Source organism: Helicoverpa zea, chromosome 2, assembly GCF_022581195.2.
Source record: "Helicoverpa zea isolate HzStark_Cry1AcR chromosome 2, ilHelZeax1.1, whole genome shotgun sequence".
In the NCBI taxonomy this organism is placed as follows: Eukaryota; Metazoa; Arthropoda; class Insecta; order Lepidoptera; family Noctuidae; genus Helicoverpa; species Helicoverpa zea.
In genome coordinates this window covers 860,696-880,550 of record NC_061453.1, presented here as the reverse complement: position 1 = coordinate 880,550, position 19,855 = coordinate 860,696, and the positions used below count along the sequence as shown (strand labels likewise).

Below are 19,855 nucleotides of genomic sequence, written 5' to 3'. Positions count from 1 at the left end.
CTTGTAAAGTACTGGTACTCAGCTGAATCCGGTTAGACTGGAAGTCAACCCCAACATAGTTTGGGAAAAAGGCTCGGAGGATGATGACCTACCTATTAAAATTAATTTATTCAAAATCCCTTCAAAATCCAATAATAAACATTTCAAGAGCAAGATTTCAAGATTTTTAAATAAATTAATTTGTTTTATATGCTTTATGGTTGTTAGGAAAAATAAAATACTTGCAATCATTACAAAATTAATTTTATTTATTATCCAACGAGACAATTTCGTATTTTAGTAGATTAACATTAATTAACATAACTAGTTCAGAGCGGAGAGAACTGGATCATGGTCTTGATATCCTTCACCAGGATCTCTAAGAAACTGCGATGTATTTGCGGCTGGTTCTGAAAAAATAAATAAAACGTTTTCAGTTTCGTATTCATTTATGTCAAGTTTCCCATTTAGGTCTCTGTTTTTTTTCAGTATTTGCTGAATTCGTATATACAAAGCGGGTTTTAAGCTGATTTCATCTGGATCACTTCTGAAGACCCATGTTTTGTGGACCTTAGACAGCTTTCTGTTCACAATTCAATATCTCTCTAATGTATAATAGTTTAGAAACACTTTCCTAGGGACCTTTGTGGTCAAATACATGCTGATATAAAGTGCAAACTTTCTAGTGATTTTTATGAAATAGGATAGACAGGTATATACTTCATGGCGATTTGAATGAAACAGTAAACAGAATACTAAATAAAATAGTGTCTTACCTTAGCAGTATCGAGCAGTTGTTCAGTGAACCTATCGTTGAAGACAGCTATCAGTTCCTTGCGCAGCTCGGGCACCTCGTCGCCGCTGCTGCGCCAGCCGCTCGACGTGTTCAACATTGCTGTAATAAACAGATTTATTTTATGGAGTTTTTAAAGTAAGCTGTATTAGTAATAATGAAATTTTGACTGGGTATTGGTGACAAGTGATATATTACTTTACAGACCGCTAAATGTTTGTAATTTTTTAATATTCCGTACAATCAGTACTATTATTTTAAATCATATTTGATGTGTTAGTTAAGAGAGCAAACACATTAAAAAAAATATTAAGGACATTAATGCCAATATAATTGCTGAAGTTAATGTAAAACACAAAATAAATCTTTTTTTTTGTGATTCTAAAGACACTGAGACCTTTCGTGTGGATCTATAATTTTAGTAAACTACAAACACTTGTTGATATGTGATTTAGTTCAACTTAAAAATATTAGAAGAGAGCATAGTAAGCAACCAACTATTTTTCTGGCAATATCAAAACTGTCAGGTGCAACAAGAACAACATCAAATCAACACATACAGTTATCATTATCGTCAGTAGGCAGATGTTTCCTGAGCAGCAGCCTGGCCCTCGCCCACAGCAGATGTGCCGCCGCCTCCAGGGCATGCGCCGCGGCTCCCAGCGCCTGGCGCCGCGTCCTCACGCGGCCGCCCAGCGCCGCGGCCGCGCGGGACCGCCACTCCGCCGGGGAGAGGGTGTCGTCTGACCCGGGGACTAGCTTGCGCATGTCTGAAACAGTACAATTAAACATGTCAAGTATAATATTATTGTAATCATAAAATAAATTATTGATAAAAAAGTAACAATATGAAAATGTCATGAAGTGAGCCACAAAGTATCTTTTGGCTTACATGTGTATGTAACGAAACTGATGGCAATCTCCAGGACCTAAATAATTTCCAAACGTAACGCAACAATTTATATGACAGATCTTAGTTCAATTGGGGTAACTACAGAAAAATTTACTGAGTACTAGACAATAATGAAAGCAAATCATCACCATCAGCTTTTTTCTCATCGCACCGTCGAGCACAGGCCTCTTCTCATACAGAGAAGAATGAAATGACTTAGAAAATACATTTGTCTAGAAAAATGGCCACATATGGACTTCATACCCAATCATAGTGAAAGTAATAATTAGCAGAAAACATCACAATAACTTATTTTTCTTATAAAACCTTGTAAAATTGCAACATTTTGCATCATAATATCATACCATCTAAACTCATAGTGGGCAGGTTATGCAGCTGATGCCTGGTGGTGGCGAGCAGCTTCTCGTGGTGTCCGTGCGCTTGCACCAGGTGCTGCAGCAACGCCAGCAGTCGCCCGCACTCGCCCGGCTCGCCGGTCTGCTCCTCGCCTAATGTGTTGCGGGCGTAGGTTAGGAGATTGCATACGATCTGTGCATAGAAATAAACAGTGATTAGACAAATAATACAGACAATTTATTTATTAGGGTAGATTTATAGGCAAATGGTGAATAAGATGATATGTATGGCCTACTCGTCATTGCTGGGACAGTAGGGCCCAGAGTTGAAATTGCCTTTTAAAAGGCAACTCGGAAGAACGGAGCACCGCGGGGGAACTCACTATGATTAATTCCGAAATCACGTCGTTACAATGTTTACTTACGATTACATAAACCAGTTAGGCCCAAACTCCACCAAAGCGGAGCGGAGAAGTTGTTAATAACTAATCGATTTTTTCCGCTCGGGAATAGTGGGCCGACATGAGATATTTGAATAGAAACATTTTATTGTTTTTTAGAAACCTGTTAGGGAATCTGTGTCCTTAGATATACACTGTATACCTTATAGTACAGCAGATTAGTCTGTCCCTGGTCCTGCACATCAGGCGCGGGTCGATGGAACCTCGCCAACAGCGCCAGCAGCAGCCAGCGCACTCTCTGCGCGGCGCCGGCACTGGCCTGCAGGGCTGTGGGCTCGTCGCCGCTGGCGCCGCCGAACACCTCGCGGTTGGCGGCGCGGCCGATCACGGAGGTGATGGCTTCGACCTCGATGAGAAGTTCCACGGGCGAGTTGGGGTGCGCCGCTCTGTATGTGGAACAAAATAGTGCAGTCTGATTATGGATTTATTAATGTTAATTGACGAGACTGATGTTTGATACTACAGCATTTTTTCCTTTTTATGTACCCATTCACGTTGACTCGCGGGCTCATTTGCAGGCGCGGTCACGAAATATCAAACATACAGCGTCATTTACAATGATTCATGTAGAAATTGCTCGTACGGTCTAACTAGCGGGTGAGCTCGCGACAAAAGCGTGCGGCACGCTCGCGGACATAGCAAACGCTGGAGATTGGCGTAGTGCCAGTGAGTATTTTGTTATCGAACTATAAGTTACAGTTTTCTTTAGTTACATAGGTAAATCCCTAAATAAATCGTTACCAAAACAAAAATCTTAGTTGAATAGTGTATCGTACCTGAGTACTGCGTCGATGCACTCGACGTGGCTGAGCAGCGCGTGCGTCACATGTAACACACAGCTGTGGTTCTGCGGACCCAGCGTCGTCAGCAACGCATCGCATAGTGCCAGCGCCGGGACTAGGATCTGACGGAACCTGGGACAAGAAATAAAAAAATATGATTAAATCACGCTGTTTTGAGGACACTACATCTTGTAACCGGAATGATGCCTATGAAAGTCATCTTCAAGGTTTCAGCAGTAGGTACCGAATTTCGTGTTAATTAATACAACTATGCTGAATTATGTTCAACTGTTCCTTTGCCATATTCTTCGAATTAATTTATCATACCAACTATTCACTAATCTTTCACCCACATTTTGAAGGACTACCACTATCAGTGTCTTGCGCTGAATATCTACTACTAGCTTCTGCCAGCGGTTTCACCCGCATCCCGTGGGAACCTCTGCACGAACCCGGATAAAAAGTAGCCTATAGCCTTCCTCGATAAATGGGCTATCTAACACCGAAAGAATTGTTCAAATCGGACCAGTAGTTCCTGAGATTAGCGCGTTCAAACAAACAAACTCTTCAGCTTTATAATATTAGTATAGATTCCAAAACACCAATGTATATGCTAGCATTAACTAACAATACCACATTTAATTATCACACAAACACAACATACAGTGTTCATAACATGTTGCGCCGACCCCAAATGAGTTGGAAACGGGGCGAGAAGATGAAGATGATGATAACAACATAAAGTGCTCCAACCCTCACCTATTAGCAACGGAAGGCACGAACTCCGTATCCTGGTGGCTCCCTAACCCAGTATGTATGTCAGGATGCTTGTCCAGCGCGGTGAGTGACGCCAGGCAGCCCAGCGCCCCCTGCGACAGCAGCGTCTCTGCGCCGGCGCGGGTGCCCGCCATCTTTATTAGAAGGCCCATTTTGGACTCGTATACGTAGAGCACGCGAAGAGATTTTGGGTTTGGTTCTAGTGTCTGAAAAAAAATAATTGATGAATATTATGTGCCATGTAAAATGAAATAAAACAGTTATAAGACGTATAAAATTAATTTATTAACTTACCTCCTTCAACCCCTCATCGTCTTGCAGCAAGCTATCAATCAGACTTCTCAAGTACCCCTGATTAGTCAAGGTATTCATCCAATCAGTCCTAGGATTAATCTCAATGAGCGTGTCCAAGCAAGCCAGGGCTACCATCCTGCAGACATCATGACCAGCCCCGATACAGTCCCCACAGACTATCGAACATAGGTTCTCACCGAACTCACTGATCACATCAATCACCATAGATTTTAATGCCGACTCTTCACGACTAGGCCGGGCCTTAGAACTATCTAAGCGACTAACGTATGTATTTGACACATTTTCTTCTTCCGGATCTGCAGCACTGGACTTCAAATTGACAATATTTAAGTAGTTTAATAACGCTCCGTATAAATTCACTCTCATTTTTTGCGTCGATCCGCCTGATACTAAAATCCATGATAATATCTTATGCAGGATAAATTTCAGTGTGAGAGAATTTGTTTGCATGATTTGGTTTGAAGGTCCGAAGAAGCTCATTTCGAATTCCGACGACTTCTGATTTGACTCTCTCTTCTGTAGAATATAGCAGTGTCGTAGATTGACTAGGAGTAGTAATACTGTTCCTGAGGCTAAGTTTCCAAGCTGTGGTAGTACTTCAGATGGTGGGATCTTGTTTAGAAGGTCCTGTAGGATGTTGAGGAGTAAGTTCTTCCGGGATTCGAGGCTGAGGATGTCGTGGGGAGCGACGCAGAAGAGGATCTCGGTGAGTTGTCGCCAGGAGTCGTAGTAGTGTGTGAGAGTGGCCGCTAGGTTGCGCTGTCTGTTCACTTCAGTTACGTAGTCTAGTACCTGTGGAATTAAAAAGGATTTACATACAATAAATATAGAATTTGATTTTTTTCATAGCTTAAATGGTATACAATTGGGTAATTGAGATTTTGCTGTCAATGTAGGTCTTTTTGCTCTTCAAATAGAACGTACCTTCTGTATTTCGTTGGCGACAAGGTTCCGCTGCGGCGCGGTGGCGTGTAGTGCAGCTAATTCGCGCGTCAGTAGAGCATGTACGCGGGATACACTGATGCGCTTGCCGCCCAGACCTACGACATTATAATCATTATATTAAATATAATGAATACCGCAGTTCTATTTCAATATTTTTAATTAACTGTCTAAAACTGTTAATTTCTTTACAATTTTTATGAAAATTAGAACTATGAGTCAAGTCAAGCTGAATATACCTATTTTTGCCGTTATATATTGTCATCATTTAAAAAGTTATGCATTTTTTTTTCAAGACATTATAAATGTGACATTTGTTACTGGTTAACTAATTGCTGAAAAAAAATCACATCGTACACTAAAACGAAACCGTTAAATCGAAAAACTAAAGGTATTTTGACATTACATACCAGTAGGCAAATCACACGATGCGATGGCTTGCCGTAACTGTTGAGCTTGGAACAGTTCCCAGCGCGGCTCCGGCGTCGCTTCTACTGTTACTGGGAGCTCCTCTAATGTTCTACGGAGCAGGCACCATTCCCATTCCTATATAAACAAAGATGTTGGGTGATAACAAGCGGTAAAACCCCAGTAAAGCGGTGACCAGTAAGTCTGACATCAGTCTCACCAAGGAGTACTGGGTTGCCTAGGTAACTGAATTGCGGAGGTCAGACAGGGCAGTCGCTCCTTGTAAAACACCGGTACTCAGCTGCATCCTCGAAAGATGTTATAACTAGCGGTATTGTATTTGGATAGTAGCGTCTTCACATTGGACAAAAATAGGGACGCTTCGGAGACAGTGTGGGAAACTTCCGTAGCCATATTTTGAAGTAGTTTTCACTGTCATCGCGAACTCTGTGTGTGTGCGTCTTTGAACGATATCACATCCCATTGTGTTGCGCGGGAGATGCATGTGTAGCTAGTGGAAAGTCTCTCTTCACGGGCACCGATGCGACCACACGTATTGCAATTTATTTATTTATTATCTACTAGTGTTTTTCTACTATATTATTCATTATATTATAAATGTGAAAGTTTGTGAGAATGTATGGATGTATGTTTGTTATTCAATCACGCAAAAACAGCTGGACCGATTTGATTGAAATTTGGTATGTAAATAGGTGATACCCTGGATTAACACATAGGCTCCTTTTTATCAACACACCACGCGGGCGAAGCCGCTGGCGGAAGCTAATTATTCATATATTAAACACATAAACCTTCCTCTGGAAACATTCTCATCTAATGGAAATTGGTTGCGTAGTTTTGAGGATTTAAGAGTACATAAAAATAAGATAAAAGATAAAAAGTCATTCATGAATCAGTACTTGTTGATGGTCAAATTTACAAAAGACAGACCCAAGACGCCCGCCCTTCATCACTTCCTATGCGTTTTTGCTGGGAAGAAGTGGTGGAACAATATTCCCAGCGACACAATTCCGTATACAAAACGTATACAAAGGGACATAGTGATATAGGGACAGAAAAAGCGACTTTGTTTTATACTATGTAGTGACATTTATGACCACCTGACATGTCAGATAAGTTGTCAAGTTCGATATACCATACACACCTGTGTGGGATGATGCGCGGTGTGCGTGAGCGCAGTGAGCAGCGCCGCCAGCGCCGCGTGCTGCCGCGGCGCCGCGCCCGCCTCGCACGCGCACGCGCGCAGCACCCACGAGCGCGCCGACAGCGTTACTACTGACGCCGACTGGGAGGAAATAAACACATTTATTTACACTTATGACACAGGCACATGGAGGGCCTTCGCTGCTCCGTCGCGGGCGTCTGTGACATCGATCCTATCGACGCTCAATCTTTATGTACAAATAACGCACAGCTAGCATTCAGAAAAATACAAGCGCCGGGAGCAGCGAAAGCCCGTACAAAGGAAGAAATTGATTTTTATAACGTCATACAGCGATCTCTGTTCCTGTAATGTGGATAGAATTTAAAAACGATTTTGCCAAAAGCCAATCCGACCACGTCGCACAACCATTGAATTTCTAAGAAACGTCGGATTATTCAACACACAACATTAATCAACTTTTTCTAACATGTTTTTTTTTTATATCAAAATAACTTTTTACATTTACATATATAGCACACATTTGAATGAATTTGTTATATAATACGAGTATTACCTTAAGATCGACAGTGGCCTTGACATGTCGGGAGAGGAAGTAGTCCCGGGTGCGCAGGAAGCGCAGTATGGGCGCGGAGGTGTTGGGCCGCGCGCACAGCCAGTACACCAGCCGGTAGCAGCTCTCCACTAGGTTGTTGGCCTCTCTGAAGCATAAGAACAATGAGACTAGTATAATCATCAGCAAGGATATTGAGCCCTGACCTTCACCTGCGCAAAAGTGATTTATTGGTTTATTGCCATAAGTGTACAGTGCGCAAAGCGATCGACACTCTTCCGCCGAGATCTCATTATCCGTGCCGATAACTTTAATTTGAATTGATAAACAATGTTGTCAAATTTTTTATGTGTAACAGCGCTTTCACATTAGCGTATTTTCCTCCCGGTTCTTGCGAGTGGATAATACGAATGGTCAATTGTTTGCTTTAAAAATATGATACGTGAAATAACGCGACAGATTTTTTGTCGCTACGATTGTGTCGCGAAAAAACTGCGGCAGAAAAGGTGATAGCGCTAAATAGTTAGCAAAAGTAACATGAAAACTAAAGTATTTCAATAATAATCAATTCTCGGTAGAAAAAGAGCATGTGGTGGTCATGGGACAATACAACCAAGCCCCCAGTAATAAGAGAGCACAAAAATAAATGCTATTGAGTCCACACAAAAAAATATCTTCTGCCCAATAACAAATCACCATATATAACCAGTATACATACTTGTGCTGCTGGTTGTGGTCAGCGATGTGCTGCTCGAGGATGTCGAGGATGGCGTGCAGACACGTGCGCGGGTACCCGCCCGCGCCCGCCTCGCACAGGGTGCTGCGGCTCACCTAAGGAACAACATTTACGAGTTTCACAAGAGACATGACAAGAGATGCCATGAAGCAGGTAGGTCAGGCGACTTCTTGTAGGTCACATAACGTAACAAAACGGTAAGTTAAGTTACTAGTAACTAACGAGTAGTTTCGGCATTGATTTGGTTAACAGAGCGGGTTCCAAAAAAAACCTATGATGAAGGAGACAGTAATGTTCCTCGTGCACCGAACACCCGCATGTTTGCGACACTACTTTCTAAGAAGACTGTGCGTAATAACATTTCCACTCGTAATTTTTTCTCCATGGAGAATATATAAGGAAGTACATAGTACTTCATAACGAAGTACACAAAGTGCATAGGGATAGTACATCACGGAGTACTTAAGAAATTATATTGGGTTAATATATAACGGAGTAAATAAGGTTAGTCCATTCGGCTAGTCCATAATCATTAAAAATCAGTATGAAGGATACAATTATGAGCCCCAACAAATTGTCGTCCGACTAAAAGTTTGCAGTGTGCTCTAAAGTAAGAAGACTTACCACATCAGTAAGATTGTAGCCCAACAAGAAGTGCGCGAGGTTCGGTGGTGCGGTAGGCAATACATGCTGCAACAACATCAGTATTCCTTCCTTAGCTTGTCGCACACTGTTCTCCTGGTCACCGTCCGTACTGGATGCTGTCCATTCTTCAGCTTCCAGACATTCCACGAAACCGTATCTGGAAGGAATATGGTGGTTAGTGGTCGTTTGTTCAAAAGCATGAGGCTGAAAAGGCGTATGCTTATGCCCGCCATACACGCTACGGTCTACCGAAGAGGTCCACCTATGCAGGTATGCCTGCGCAGGTGGACCGGAATGTGTGTGGGAATAAACCTGTGCAGTTTTTTTAAAGCTAACATTGTTCGGTTTACCTCTCCGCACACTCTGCACAGATTACCTCTCCGGTAGACTGTAGCGTGTTTATGATGGCATAATGTATGTAGAGGACGGTGAGATGCGTAACATAAAAATGCAATTAGGACTAGTCTAATTTGGAGTTTACATGGAGATTCTTGTCCGTTCTTATCCATAGGAAGCTACTTTCGGAATGGGCAACTAAATTAATTATTGTAGCGAGCTATGGTTCTAGCATTAGTCTTGCTACACTCTCCAAGTGAGCCGTCGCAGCCCGGCGTAAAAACAAAAAAGACGAGCACGAACTGGTTTGCACCGGCACGCGGTGGTTGCCGCGCCCCCGGCGCCGGTGGCTTGCGTGTCGTGTCGAGCTAGATTGCTATCCAAGAGAAGCCGCGATCCGCTCTGTTCGAGGCAAGTGCGACGGCCCTAGAGTTTTTTTATTATTTCATTTTGTTTTGTCTATCCGTGTAAGTATTGTTTTGTTTTGATTATACGTGAGATAATTTAGTTTGTGCAGGCAGCCGGCTCCCGTGCTGCAGCGTGTGACTGTGCAGTACCTGATCTCTGCCGCGAGCGCGTGCCTGTGCGTGATGGAGGCCAGCAGGTGCCGTGCGGCGGCCGGGCTGCGCAGCGCGCGGCACAGCAGCGCCACGGCGCGGGCGCAGGCGCCGGGCAGCCGGCTCACGTGCTGCAGCACCTTGCAGCACGTCACCAGGCGGCAGTTGTTGTCCGGACCCTCTGGGGCTAATACACAAGGAATTTTCGATAAGACATTTGCTCGGAAACAACATTGTCGCGACAGGCATTCACGGCAAAACATACCTGGCGCGGAGGGCATACAAAAACATCTAATCTCGCGCGGACGGGATTCACAAAAATATAATGTCGCGCGGACGGCATACACAGGAAACAATTTGTCTGCCACACATAATACAATTATTTCTACATGAAAATAAATCATAATAGTTTCGGCCCACACACACCATAATCAAAAATAACTAAGAACTAACAAAAAAACATTAAACAATTTACAGAAAAATATGTTCTTTAGTATCACTTACCCAGTATAAGCTTGGACAGAGGCACAATGAGTACAGATCGGCCGGCATCAGCCGCCGCCGTCAACAACGGCCGCTCCAACGCTAGTGCTCGCTCCAAGATCTGTAGAATGCTGATCAGACTCTGCTCTATGAACTCCTGGGAGGAAGGTAAAGTAGGGTTAAGAGTATTGTATTGTAACTATTGAAGAATTTGGTACAACATACTGAATGTTTTTTTTTTTATATATATTATTTCTTTGCATTTATAAGTACAGTGGATCGGTGGAAATCCGCGGAGAATCCACTGCCTATCTGACCTCCTCAACACAGTTACCTGGGCAACCCAGGCAACCAGTTACCCCTTGGTGTCAGACTTATTGGCTTTTGCTATTGTTGTTTTGCTTACTATAGATACAATTTTGACATAAACCTCCTAAAAGTAATGAATGTTTAAGAGGCCAACCAGAAAAATAAAAAAATCTAGTTGTGAAGGTAAATTTTCCTTTATTTCCACTTACCTTAGCCGGTTGCGGCGGTCTATCCAGCAACTCGTGGGCCTCATCCAAGGAAGTGAGCAGCAGCCTCAACAGTTCCGACTTGGTGTGCAACTGCAGCAGCAGTCGGAAGCCAGGCGGCGGGTTCGTGTCCGGCTCGCGACCGACCGGCGGGAAGTCGGACGGAGACGGCTCGTATTAACCAGCGAGCGAAGAGTCGGAAGCATTTTAATCTAGTTTTACATACCTTAGCAGGTTGTGGTGGTCTATCCAGCAACTCGTGGGCTTCATCCAGCGAAGTCAGCAGCAGCCTCAACAGTTCCGACTTGGTGTGTAACTGCAGCAGCAGTCGAAAGCCGGGCGGCGGGTTCGTGTCCGGCTCGCGACCGACCGGCGGGAAGTCGGAGGGCGACGGCTCGTATTGTTCTAGCCAGCGAGCGAAGAGACGGAAGCAGAGGGATAGCATCTGTGGAAGGAGATGAGTTGTTAAAAATTGTTTCTTTTTGTTAGAGCAAAAAATATATGGAGTAAATAAATCTTAGTAGTGTCAAGATGGCTCGTGGCACATTCAGCTATATTTTGGTACGTATTTGGTATGTAAAACTATGGATCTTTAACAGCATTTTTTTTAAGAAATATGCATACAGAGTGAATTAAATATACGTCACTTAAATATGACAACATAAAGCTAAGGATTGTATGATATAACATGATTGCACAATCAGCCAAAAAAAAGCTGAAAAAAAAAGCTTTCAAGAGAATTGATATAAAATGACCACATCACAAAATCCTTGCTTAGCACATTGAGGGCACATTTTTTCTCCATACCTTTTTGTATTCAATTACAATAATATTTAACATGTGTCCTTCTCACCTGCCACTTCTCAGTAGGTTTAGCATAAGGTCTATGCGGCGCGGGTAGCGCGAGCCTGTTGAGCGCGTGCTCCACGTAGGGGTCCAGGCCCGCCGCCCGGGCCCCTGCGCCCAGCGCGCGGGGCAGCGGCGCCGCCGCGCAGAGACAGTCTAGGAGGGTCAGGAATGCGCGGGAGAGCGGGTACTCTTCTATGCGGCATTCCACCTGAAGACAACAGTTAGTAATTATTAGATATTGTCATTTTTATATAGGCTGAATGACATAACGACAGTGAAGGTTTACTTTTATTACAGTTCAAAAAACGACCAGTTTCACCGGTTATCGATAAAGGCTCTGATAGTCTATTAAGAACTTATCTGACAAATAAACTATGACTCTTTTATACACAGGTCTTACATAGCAAAATCTGGCAGATAGCTTAAACTATCACATAGTTAACCGACACTATCCGTCAATGAGGGTTTTTTAAATTTTTTCTGCCACCGGGTGGCGCCACGTATGCGTCTGGTCCAAACAGCTGTCAAATAGTATGGAATTGTAGGTGCCGAACTTATTGTTTATTGAAATTCTGTTATATTGGAAGTGTTATTGATTTTATTATGGACTACGGTCAGAATAAGGTTTCCGAACTAAAAATTGAGCTAAGAGAGAGGGTGCAAAAGTCACTGGTACTAAGGAAAAGCTTGTTGAAAAATTTGTTAACACAATATGATTTAGTTTTTTTTATTTACTCAACCGCAATTGTAAAACAATAATGCAGTGCTTTAATTATAAAATAAAAAAAAACACTAAAATCGTTCACTATTCATAGTAAAGATAAGCACTTTGACAGTTACCTGGACCTGACGACTCGGTGCTGCCACCTCGTGGACGCCATTTTAGAAGACCCTCATTGTAGAAAAATCGGTTACAATTAAAACATCTGTGAATCTATTGTTAACACTTTTTATCTTGTTGACAAAGAAAGAGTCAGTAATAGATGCAAGAACCTTTGACTTTATTGGATCTTTCTGCATCTGACTATAACTCGGTAACCAGTTAAACCAGACCTTATTTTTTCAGAAAGACTTCATTGATTATTTTTATCATACCTCATGCAGCTCAGCATTAAGTGCCCTCTTGTCGTTATTGGGCGACACGAGACGAGCCGCCTCCAGCCCCGCCCACACCCGCCCCGCCGTGCCCGCCGTGCCGCCCAGCGCCGCCAGCGTCAGGCACAGCTCCGCCTTCAGTTGGAGCGGGATGTGGCAGCAGATCAGACCTGCGAACAAATAAATACAGGAAAATAATAAGGACAGTCTCCAAAACCTACTACAATGCTGCTGGATTACTGCCCACCGGCATATGCAAGCAAGCAGGAAGGCTTTTATTTATATGCGGGCAGGCAGAAGATACCGCCAGCACTTTGTATCCTGAAATAGGCGGACTAGCGATAACTGTTTCTACTTTTTCAGGACAACAAAATACACATCGGCCTGCATACATAATTGACAAATATAAATAGATAGAGTTATAGAGCTTTAAAAATAATTCTAGGCAGCAGTCCTAAAATGCGTATTTCTCTATTCTGCCTCATTCCTCTAGATACTAAACAATATTTCAAATTACAAATAGGTATATAAGATATTACAAAACCAAAAAACGCTATAATTTTTGCCTGCTATCAGTTGTACTCACCAAACATACAATTGACAGCATCCCACTGCAAGTTCTCGCAGATGGCGGCGCAGGCGGCGTGGTCCTCACGCGCCACGCGGGCTATCAATTTCAGAGCCGCGATTAACGCTTCAACCTACGAAAATAATAGGAAAAGCAGTCTTTATATACATACATGGCTATTTTTCTACATACATAATTGTAATATTTACAAAAAAAAATAGAACCATCTAGTGTGTAACTAGCTTTTGTTAGCAGTTTCAAACTTTTCCATGCCCATCCAATGGAACTGTTTTCCACATACCAATAAAATTAGCCTACAGGTAGGTGATTCTGATATAAGAGTTATATTGCAGCTAAGTTTCACAAAAAAAGTCATGAAGGAGGCCCTAATATCTAACCATCCATACATAAAAAAGAAACATTTGTAATATTAATTAATTTATAAGATTCTACCAGAATATAGCTACACACCTCTTCCTGTCGTACAAGCATCTTGCCGGGGCGGGCAGCGGGGGTGACGATGGCGGACGCGCCCAGTGACGACGCGTGCACATGCTCAGAGAATGGCGCTGGGTCTGCGCGGAGATTGCTGTACAATAGTAAATATTGCTGTATTTATTTGGTATATAGATTAAGAATTGACGCTCAAAGGGTTCCAGAAAAAATAAAGATGGGTTTCAGTTAGTATTAGTTTAACATTTCGTTCGACTGTGAATGCAGCGGAAGGAAGATTTGGATGTCTAATGATTTTCCGTTAAAAACAGGGTTGTAGGCGTCCAGATTGTCGTGGCATCTCTTCCGGAGCCTACCCCGTCTGTGGTGGCCATTCTGTGGTATCCACTGAGCCTAGAAAATATTAACCCACCTGTCGGGATGCATTTCAAGTGTGATATAAATTTAAATCTGGGGTTCTCAGAAAACTACCTTTTATCACCTAAGTGTAGCTAAAATATTTTTGCAAATAGCAGTTATGGAATAAATAATTCAACTTTACCGAGTAACTTGAAACAAAATTAATAATAAAAAATCTACTCACCTATGATACCTAGAAAGCGCGGTCAACAAATGATACGCGGACAAGGCATCCCTCTTCGCTAGTAAAGCCCAAGTATGCCTCGGTACCGCTAAACTGGCCAACGCTCTCAAGTACGCGGCTAACAAAGCACCACAGAGCACTTCTCCGGAGAGACGGACGAACTTGTAGAGTGTAGCTGCCCTGCCGGAGGCGCGGGCCGCAGTCCCGGAGGCCGCCTCCCAGTAGGCGTGGCGCAGCCCCCGCGGGTCCCGCGCGTACAGACGCTCCACGCAGCGCAGGAGTGCGTCCAATCGGGTCCGCGTGCCGCCGGGCGCGGTTAGCCCTTCGGCCGCGTACATTTGGACGGCGCGAGCGGCTTCGTCAGCTCTAAAGAGGGAAAATATTATGTGATTAGATAGACTTACAACCCAGAATATGGGTAATATTTTATCAATATTTGTTGTATCATTTAAGTACTTCTTAGACTTATGCCATCTGTGCAAGATAAGTATGGTATTACTGACAAGTGTATCATGGTTTACATTGTAACTAATAGCAAAAGTGCAATAGTATTTGATTTTTATTTTTTGTAATAACACATTTGTTTGAAACTATATTCAATGAGCTCACAATAGCTGCATTTATGTAAAAAAATAATAACTAAATATTAAATAATCCCATGACTGTAAGCATACTCACTTGACTCTCATCTCCATGAGTTTGGAATGCATTAACACGATAAAGTCCGTAATGAGCGTGTGTATGCGCCGCTGGTAGTACTCCTCCTTCGATACCAAGTCTGTAGACAGGATCGCCTCATCTAGATACTCGAAAACCTGAGAAGAAAACACATTTCTTAGTAACTACATAAATAAAATAATACACTGCTAAATAGTGGGCCTCTTCTTAAAAATATTGTAATTGAATACAGAGATCAAATACATGACACTCGGTTTGCGGACTACAGGGAACGTTGCAAAGCCACAATAGTCAACGTACTCGAATTAGTTATATGCCGTCGCTATTGAAGACAGTGTGCCCCACCATCATGGGAGTCTCATTCTCACCATTTGCCAGACAATGATGCGACTGTCCTTCTCGTATTCAATAACCGTAACACTTAACACCATTTTGTTAGCGCGCAGCAGTGCAGGATTCGGAACGCACTACCACCACCGCCCTCCCTCTACTTGGTGCCTATATAAGGGCGCGCCACGCGGTCAGTCGGCGTCTGCGTCGATCTTGCATATTTAAATTGTATAGAGTAGCCTCGTATATATACTAGCAACATTTGTAAATGGTGAAAACAGTAACCAATAAACGTCTAAAAAGTCTCCGAGTACGTCTTTCTTTTCAGCTCCTATCTAGTACACATATCCAACACACACAACAGTCTAAGCCTAGACACCATTTAATAAGCTTTTTTTTCTATTAATTTACAAGTAACCCACCTTGCCATCAATAGCAGCATCCACAAGCATCTCATCCTGGTCTAGTAGATCACAGTTAAGATGTGGTGCCGTAGCCCTCCGCAGTAATGACTGTGGGGCTCTCTTCAGAGCCGCTAGAGCCAGGCCTAGTGACAGTTGACATAGAGCCCTGACGCCGGCACCTCGGCCTTCGGTGGGACGGGACAGCTCGTCTAGGAGAACGGAGATCAGCTCCGGGTCTTGGATGAGGGGTAGTTTCTTTGCTAGCTCTTCGCCGTCTTCGCGTCTGTGGGAGAAATGTCAAAATATGTATCAACTATATCCTACTAATATTAAAAACCTGTACGTAGGGCTGGATGTATGTTTGTCCTTCTTTAACGTAAAAACTACTGTAATATGAATTTTGACAAATATAAAAGATACAGGTACAGTTACGTTATTCCATTGAGAGGAGGGTGTAACGGCTAGCCAAAGCTAATGTCGAATACTTTTAATAGCCTGGGAGATCAAGTATACAGCAGGAATTTCTGTATGCTGTGGGAGTATGACCTTAAAATTCTTTTATAACTTACCTATGCAATACAGATAAGTCCAGTGCATACAGCAACGCCATTTGCAAGCCGAGCGATATTTCGTCGAGAGCTCCTGTCGCACCCTGCGTCGGTGATGTCGTTTGCTAAAATAAATAATAATTCAACATCTTTTTAACATTTTACTATAAATAATTACTTACCTAAGGATATCTCTTGTATAATATATGTACCTCTGATATAATCCTAAGAATAATGTCTCTACTGAGTCCTCTCTGCGCTGAAGCCGCGAATACTACTCCCGCCAGTAATTTTCTGTAAAAATACAAACGCATGTTAAACAATGATTCTGAACAAAGTCTGAACAATCAGAAGCTTTAAAAGGAAGAAACTGAATTCTTTGAGAAGGTGAAGAAACTAAATTCGGAAATCGTAGTATCATTTCAATATGTAATGAGATCATCTATTTTTCAAGTTAGATATAACGTCAACTGATTTTGTGAACGCTTATGCAAGAATTTCCTTACAGAATTGTATAAGGGTAGAAGAGAGAATACGGAGGAAAGAAAGACAGTGGAGATGCCTACCATATGGCATGTCAGTTTGTTCTCCATGGACTAACCTTGAGAAGATGTCTGTCTATAACTCCTTCTTTCTTCTTTTCTATTTTATTCTCGTTGTGCCGTTATTCTGTAACCTACACGTACCTGGTACTCTCCATAGCAGTGATGAGCGTGGCGTGATGCCTGCCGGGCGGCAGCGCGCGGTTGTTCTGCAGCAGCTCCATCTCGCCGTCCAGCGTGAAGCGGCGCAGCGCGTCCATGGCGTTGCCTAGCAACCCGTCCGCTATCAGCTGTTCGACGTACCGTGATACGTAGGATATTATCTCTTCGCGGGCGTTTATTGACCTAGAAGACATATATTGGTGAAATACACGTACTTTAACACTGCACGCTACCAAGCTTATCCTTAAAAAGATAAAGTGCATCTACATTTACACAAACGAGAATACCTAACCCCCTTTCCTGAGAGAAAATATTATGTAAGTATTGCTTAATGTCTAAAAACCCAAGCTTGAAACATAATTATTTTCGTAAACTCAACTAATCGCAAAATTATTGATGTTTAAGATGCTTGCTCCTCACTTAGATTTTGGAAGTTTCTTAAATGGTTCCCAGATTCTACATATTTTTTTCAGTCAGTGACTATGACATCAAACTCACCAACACACACCATCCCGAGCCATAACAAGTTCCTTCAGTGCCTGCACAAGAGCCCTCCTGCCATCATAGTACAACAAGATAGCCACAAGACCGCGCGGCAGCCCCGGGTGCCGTGGCGACTGGCGCTGTGCCGTGTGGAGTAGCTCTAATGCTAGGTACTCACTTACATTGTACATGTCTGTGAAAAAAAAGTGTGTGTTTTTTGTAAAGGAGTTTTTTTGTTGATAGCTAGACTACTTGGTGAATTAAATTTTGTAAATAGATTGAAATAAACATTTTTTAAACTAGATGAAACTACGAGACCTGTATTTCCTTGGTCATGGTCTCTTTTTATGTTCAAACTAGCTTTTGCCCGCAACTTCGTTCGCGTGGAATAGTGACTACCAGCAGATTTTTGATTTGACCAATAGATGGCGCTATATGTCCGGAATAATTTTATTTTTATTTTTTTTTTGTAATAAAAACTATCCTATGTCCTTTCTCAAGTTTCAAACTATGTCTGTACGAAATTTCACACAAATCGGTTCAGTAGTTTAGGCGTGAAGAAAAGACAGACAGACAGACAGAGTTACTTTCGCATTTATAATATTAGTTTGGATATAAATGACTATACAATTGCAAGAGCAATTTTTTACATTATGAATTTATTTAGTTTTCTAGCTGCTGCCTAAAAATCTTGTTAGACTTTACAAAACTGATAATTTTTTACTATATCGTAAAACTATAATAGCAGTTTTCCCGTGGTTACAACCGCATCTCATGGGACCTAATGACCATACTGGACTAATATGCTTATATGTTACCCACAGATAATGTAGCTTTCTATTGGTAAAAGAATATTTAAAATCAGTCCAGTTGTTTTTGAGTTTATCCATTAAAAACAAGCTATCAAAGTTTTCCTCTTTATAATACTAGTATAGATGAGTGAACTAACCTGATATAATAATAGCTTCGTCTACAAGCTCTTTAGAGAGGAGTGTCCTCCCAATACTTGGTAAGTTAACTCCTTCTGTGATACCTCGCTTAATTTCCTCTCGGCTAGCAGGGTTCTTTGGCTGAAAGTAAAATTATTTACTGGTATAATAATGTGCTTGCTTGTTGTGGTGTCATGGTCAAATAACAAAGCCGAACAATGTAATTTTTTTTAGATAATTATAAAATCTAGATTTACAGAGATTGTTATACAAAATTGAGTTTAAGCTTGATATAGTGCGCTTCCAAGTAGTGTGAATGTGCTTTCTTGGAAATAATGTGAAATAGGTAATGAGTAGATGTTTACTAAGACAAATGCATTGCACTTTTGGATAATTTTACCCTCAACTGACATTGACAAATCTATATCAGAAATCTTAAAGTAGAGGAGAGTAAAAACAGCAAGAACACAAAGGTTATATTACACGTACCGGATTTTTGAACAGAGACAAAAATGTTTGCTTATGCCGCCGCAATACTGATTCAAATGTGTGCACAGCATAGGGGGCTCCTTTGCCCTCGTGAGCAAGGTACCCCTCTACCACTGATACCAACTCCTTGTATGGCGTCCATAAGTCGTCTGCTGTAGTCCCTGTAACATACCATGTCATGTGTAATGGCGGAGGAAGTCGTACTTTCATTTTAGGAAGAACTTCTGATACCAGATACAAAACTAAAAACATAACTCTATGGTATGAAGCAAATCTTTGTTGGCAATGCTAAATTGTCTAATAATTGATAGGCTTATGTGTCTGAAAAGATACATATAGATTTCTGCATGTTTGTAATCTAAAGTAGCATGATTTTACCCATTAAAAGTGTTTTTATAACCTACAAACAACTTGATGAATGAATCATTGTAATTTTAGCTGAGAAATGGTTAGAACACTTTTAAATACTTTCAAGATACTGGTCTACTGAGTAGTTTAATATGGAAATAAACAATTGTAACCAATACATGGTAAAACAAACATTTTTTAGTAATACCGCTAAACTTTCAGAACAAGGTTATAGAAACGGGCCGCTTACCTTCGTTTATATCCATTGTGCTTTTTCACTGTTTGAACAGCAAAACTATACTATTACACCATCAGCTTTCACTGCACACTATTCAAGATTATCTTTATCTTTTAAGCATCTGAATTAGATCTTTTATTTTGAAACGATTTCGATTTGATTTGACAGTTTACGAATTGATGGAAAAAGACAAGACAGACGCGCGCGCGACTCCTTTCGTTCGGAAATTTCAAAATGTTCGTAGTAATTTCAAAATGGCATTTTGTCTATGAACAATTTCGTCGTGAGATACGAGTACGGTGCATGGCCTGGGATCAAAGGCAGAACTTAAGATGCACACCAGTTTAATTTTCCGATAAATAAAATCCACGATCAAAACTAAAATAATATTAAGGAAAACTATGATCTTCATTTGTAAACCACTGTGGTATCTCTTTACAAAT

At 41.8% G+C, this 19,855-nt stretch overlaps 1 protein-coding gene across 1 annotated transcript; it reads right to left on the bottom strand.

Moving 5' to 3' along the window:
• Window positions 1–226: 226 nt before the first annotated feature.
• Window positions 227–19,602, bottom strand: LOC124639778 (nuclear pore complex protein Nup205). Its single transcript, XM_047177249.1, has 31 exons — window positions 19,425–19,602; window positions 18,827–18,987; window positions 18,358–18,478; window positions 17,424–17,601; window positions 16,908–17,108; window positions 16,434–16,515; window positions 16,243–16,346; window positions 15,692–15,956; window positions 14,940–15,076; window positions 14,262–14,627; window positions 13,697–13,814; window positions 13,244–13,358; window positions 12,658–12,827; window positions 11,567–11,770; window positions 10,940–11,158; window positions 10,220–10,355; window positions 9,716–9,902; window positions 8,802–8,979; window positions 8,160–8,272; window positions 7,445–7,589; window positions 6,871–7,011; window positions 5,708–5,843; window positions 5,280–5,395; window positions 4,335–5,147; window positions 4,023–4,246; window positions 3,258–3,395; window positions 2,624–2,867; window positions 2,030–2,213; window positions 1,333–1,542; window positions 756–874; window positions 227–389 (listed from the first exon to the last, which is right to left on the bottom strand). The coding sequence occupies exons 1-31, from the start codon at window positions 19,438–19,440 to the stop codon at window positions 309–311; spliced, it is 5,622 nt and encodes a 1,873-aa protein (XP_047033205.1). The 5' UTR covers window positions 19,441–19,602; the 3' UTR covers window positions 227–308.
• Window positions 19,603–19,855: the final 253 nt, after the last annotated feature.

Coding starts and splice junctions, on each gene's coding strand:
- LOC124639778 (XM_047177249.1), bottom strand. Junction 18,479..18,826: donor TGTCTCTGTTCAAAAATCCG/GTACGTGTAATA, acceptor TTTTACTTTCAG/CCAAAGAACCCTGCTAGCCG. Junction 15,957..16,242: donor GACTTATCTGTATTGCATAG/GTAAGTTATAAA, acceptor TTTCTCCCACAG/ACGCGAAGACGGCGAAGAGC.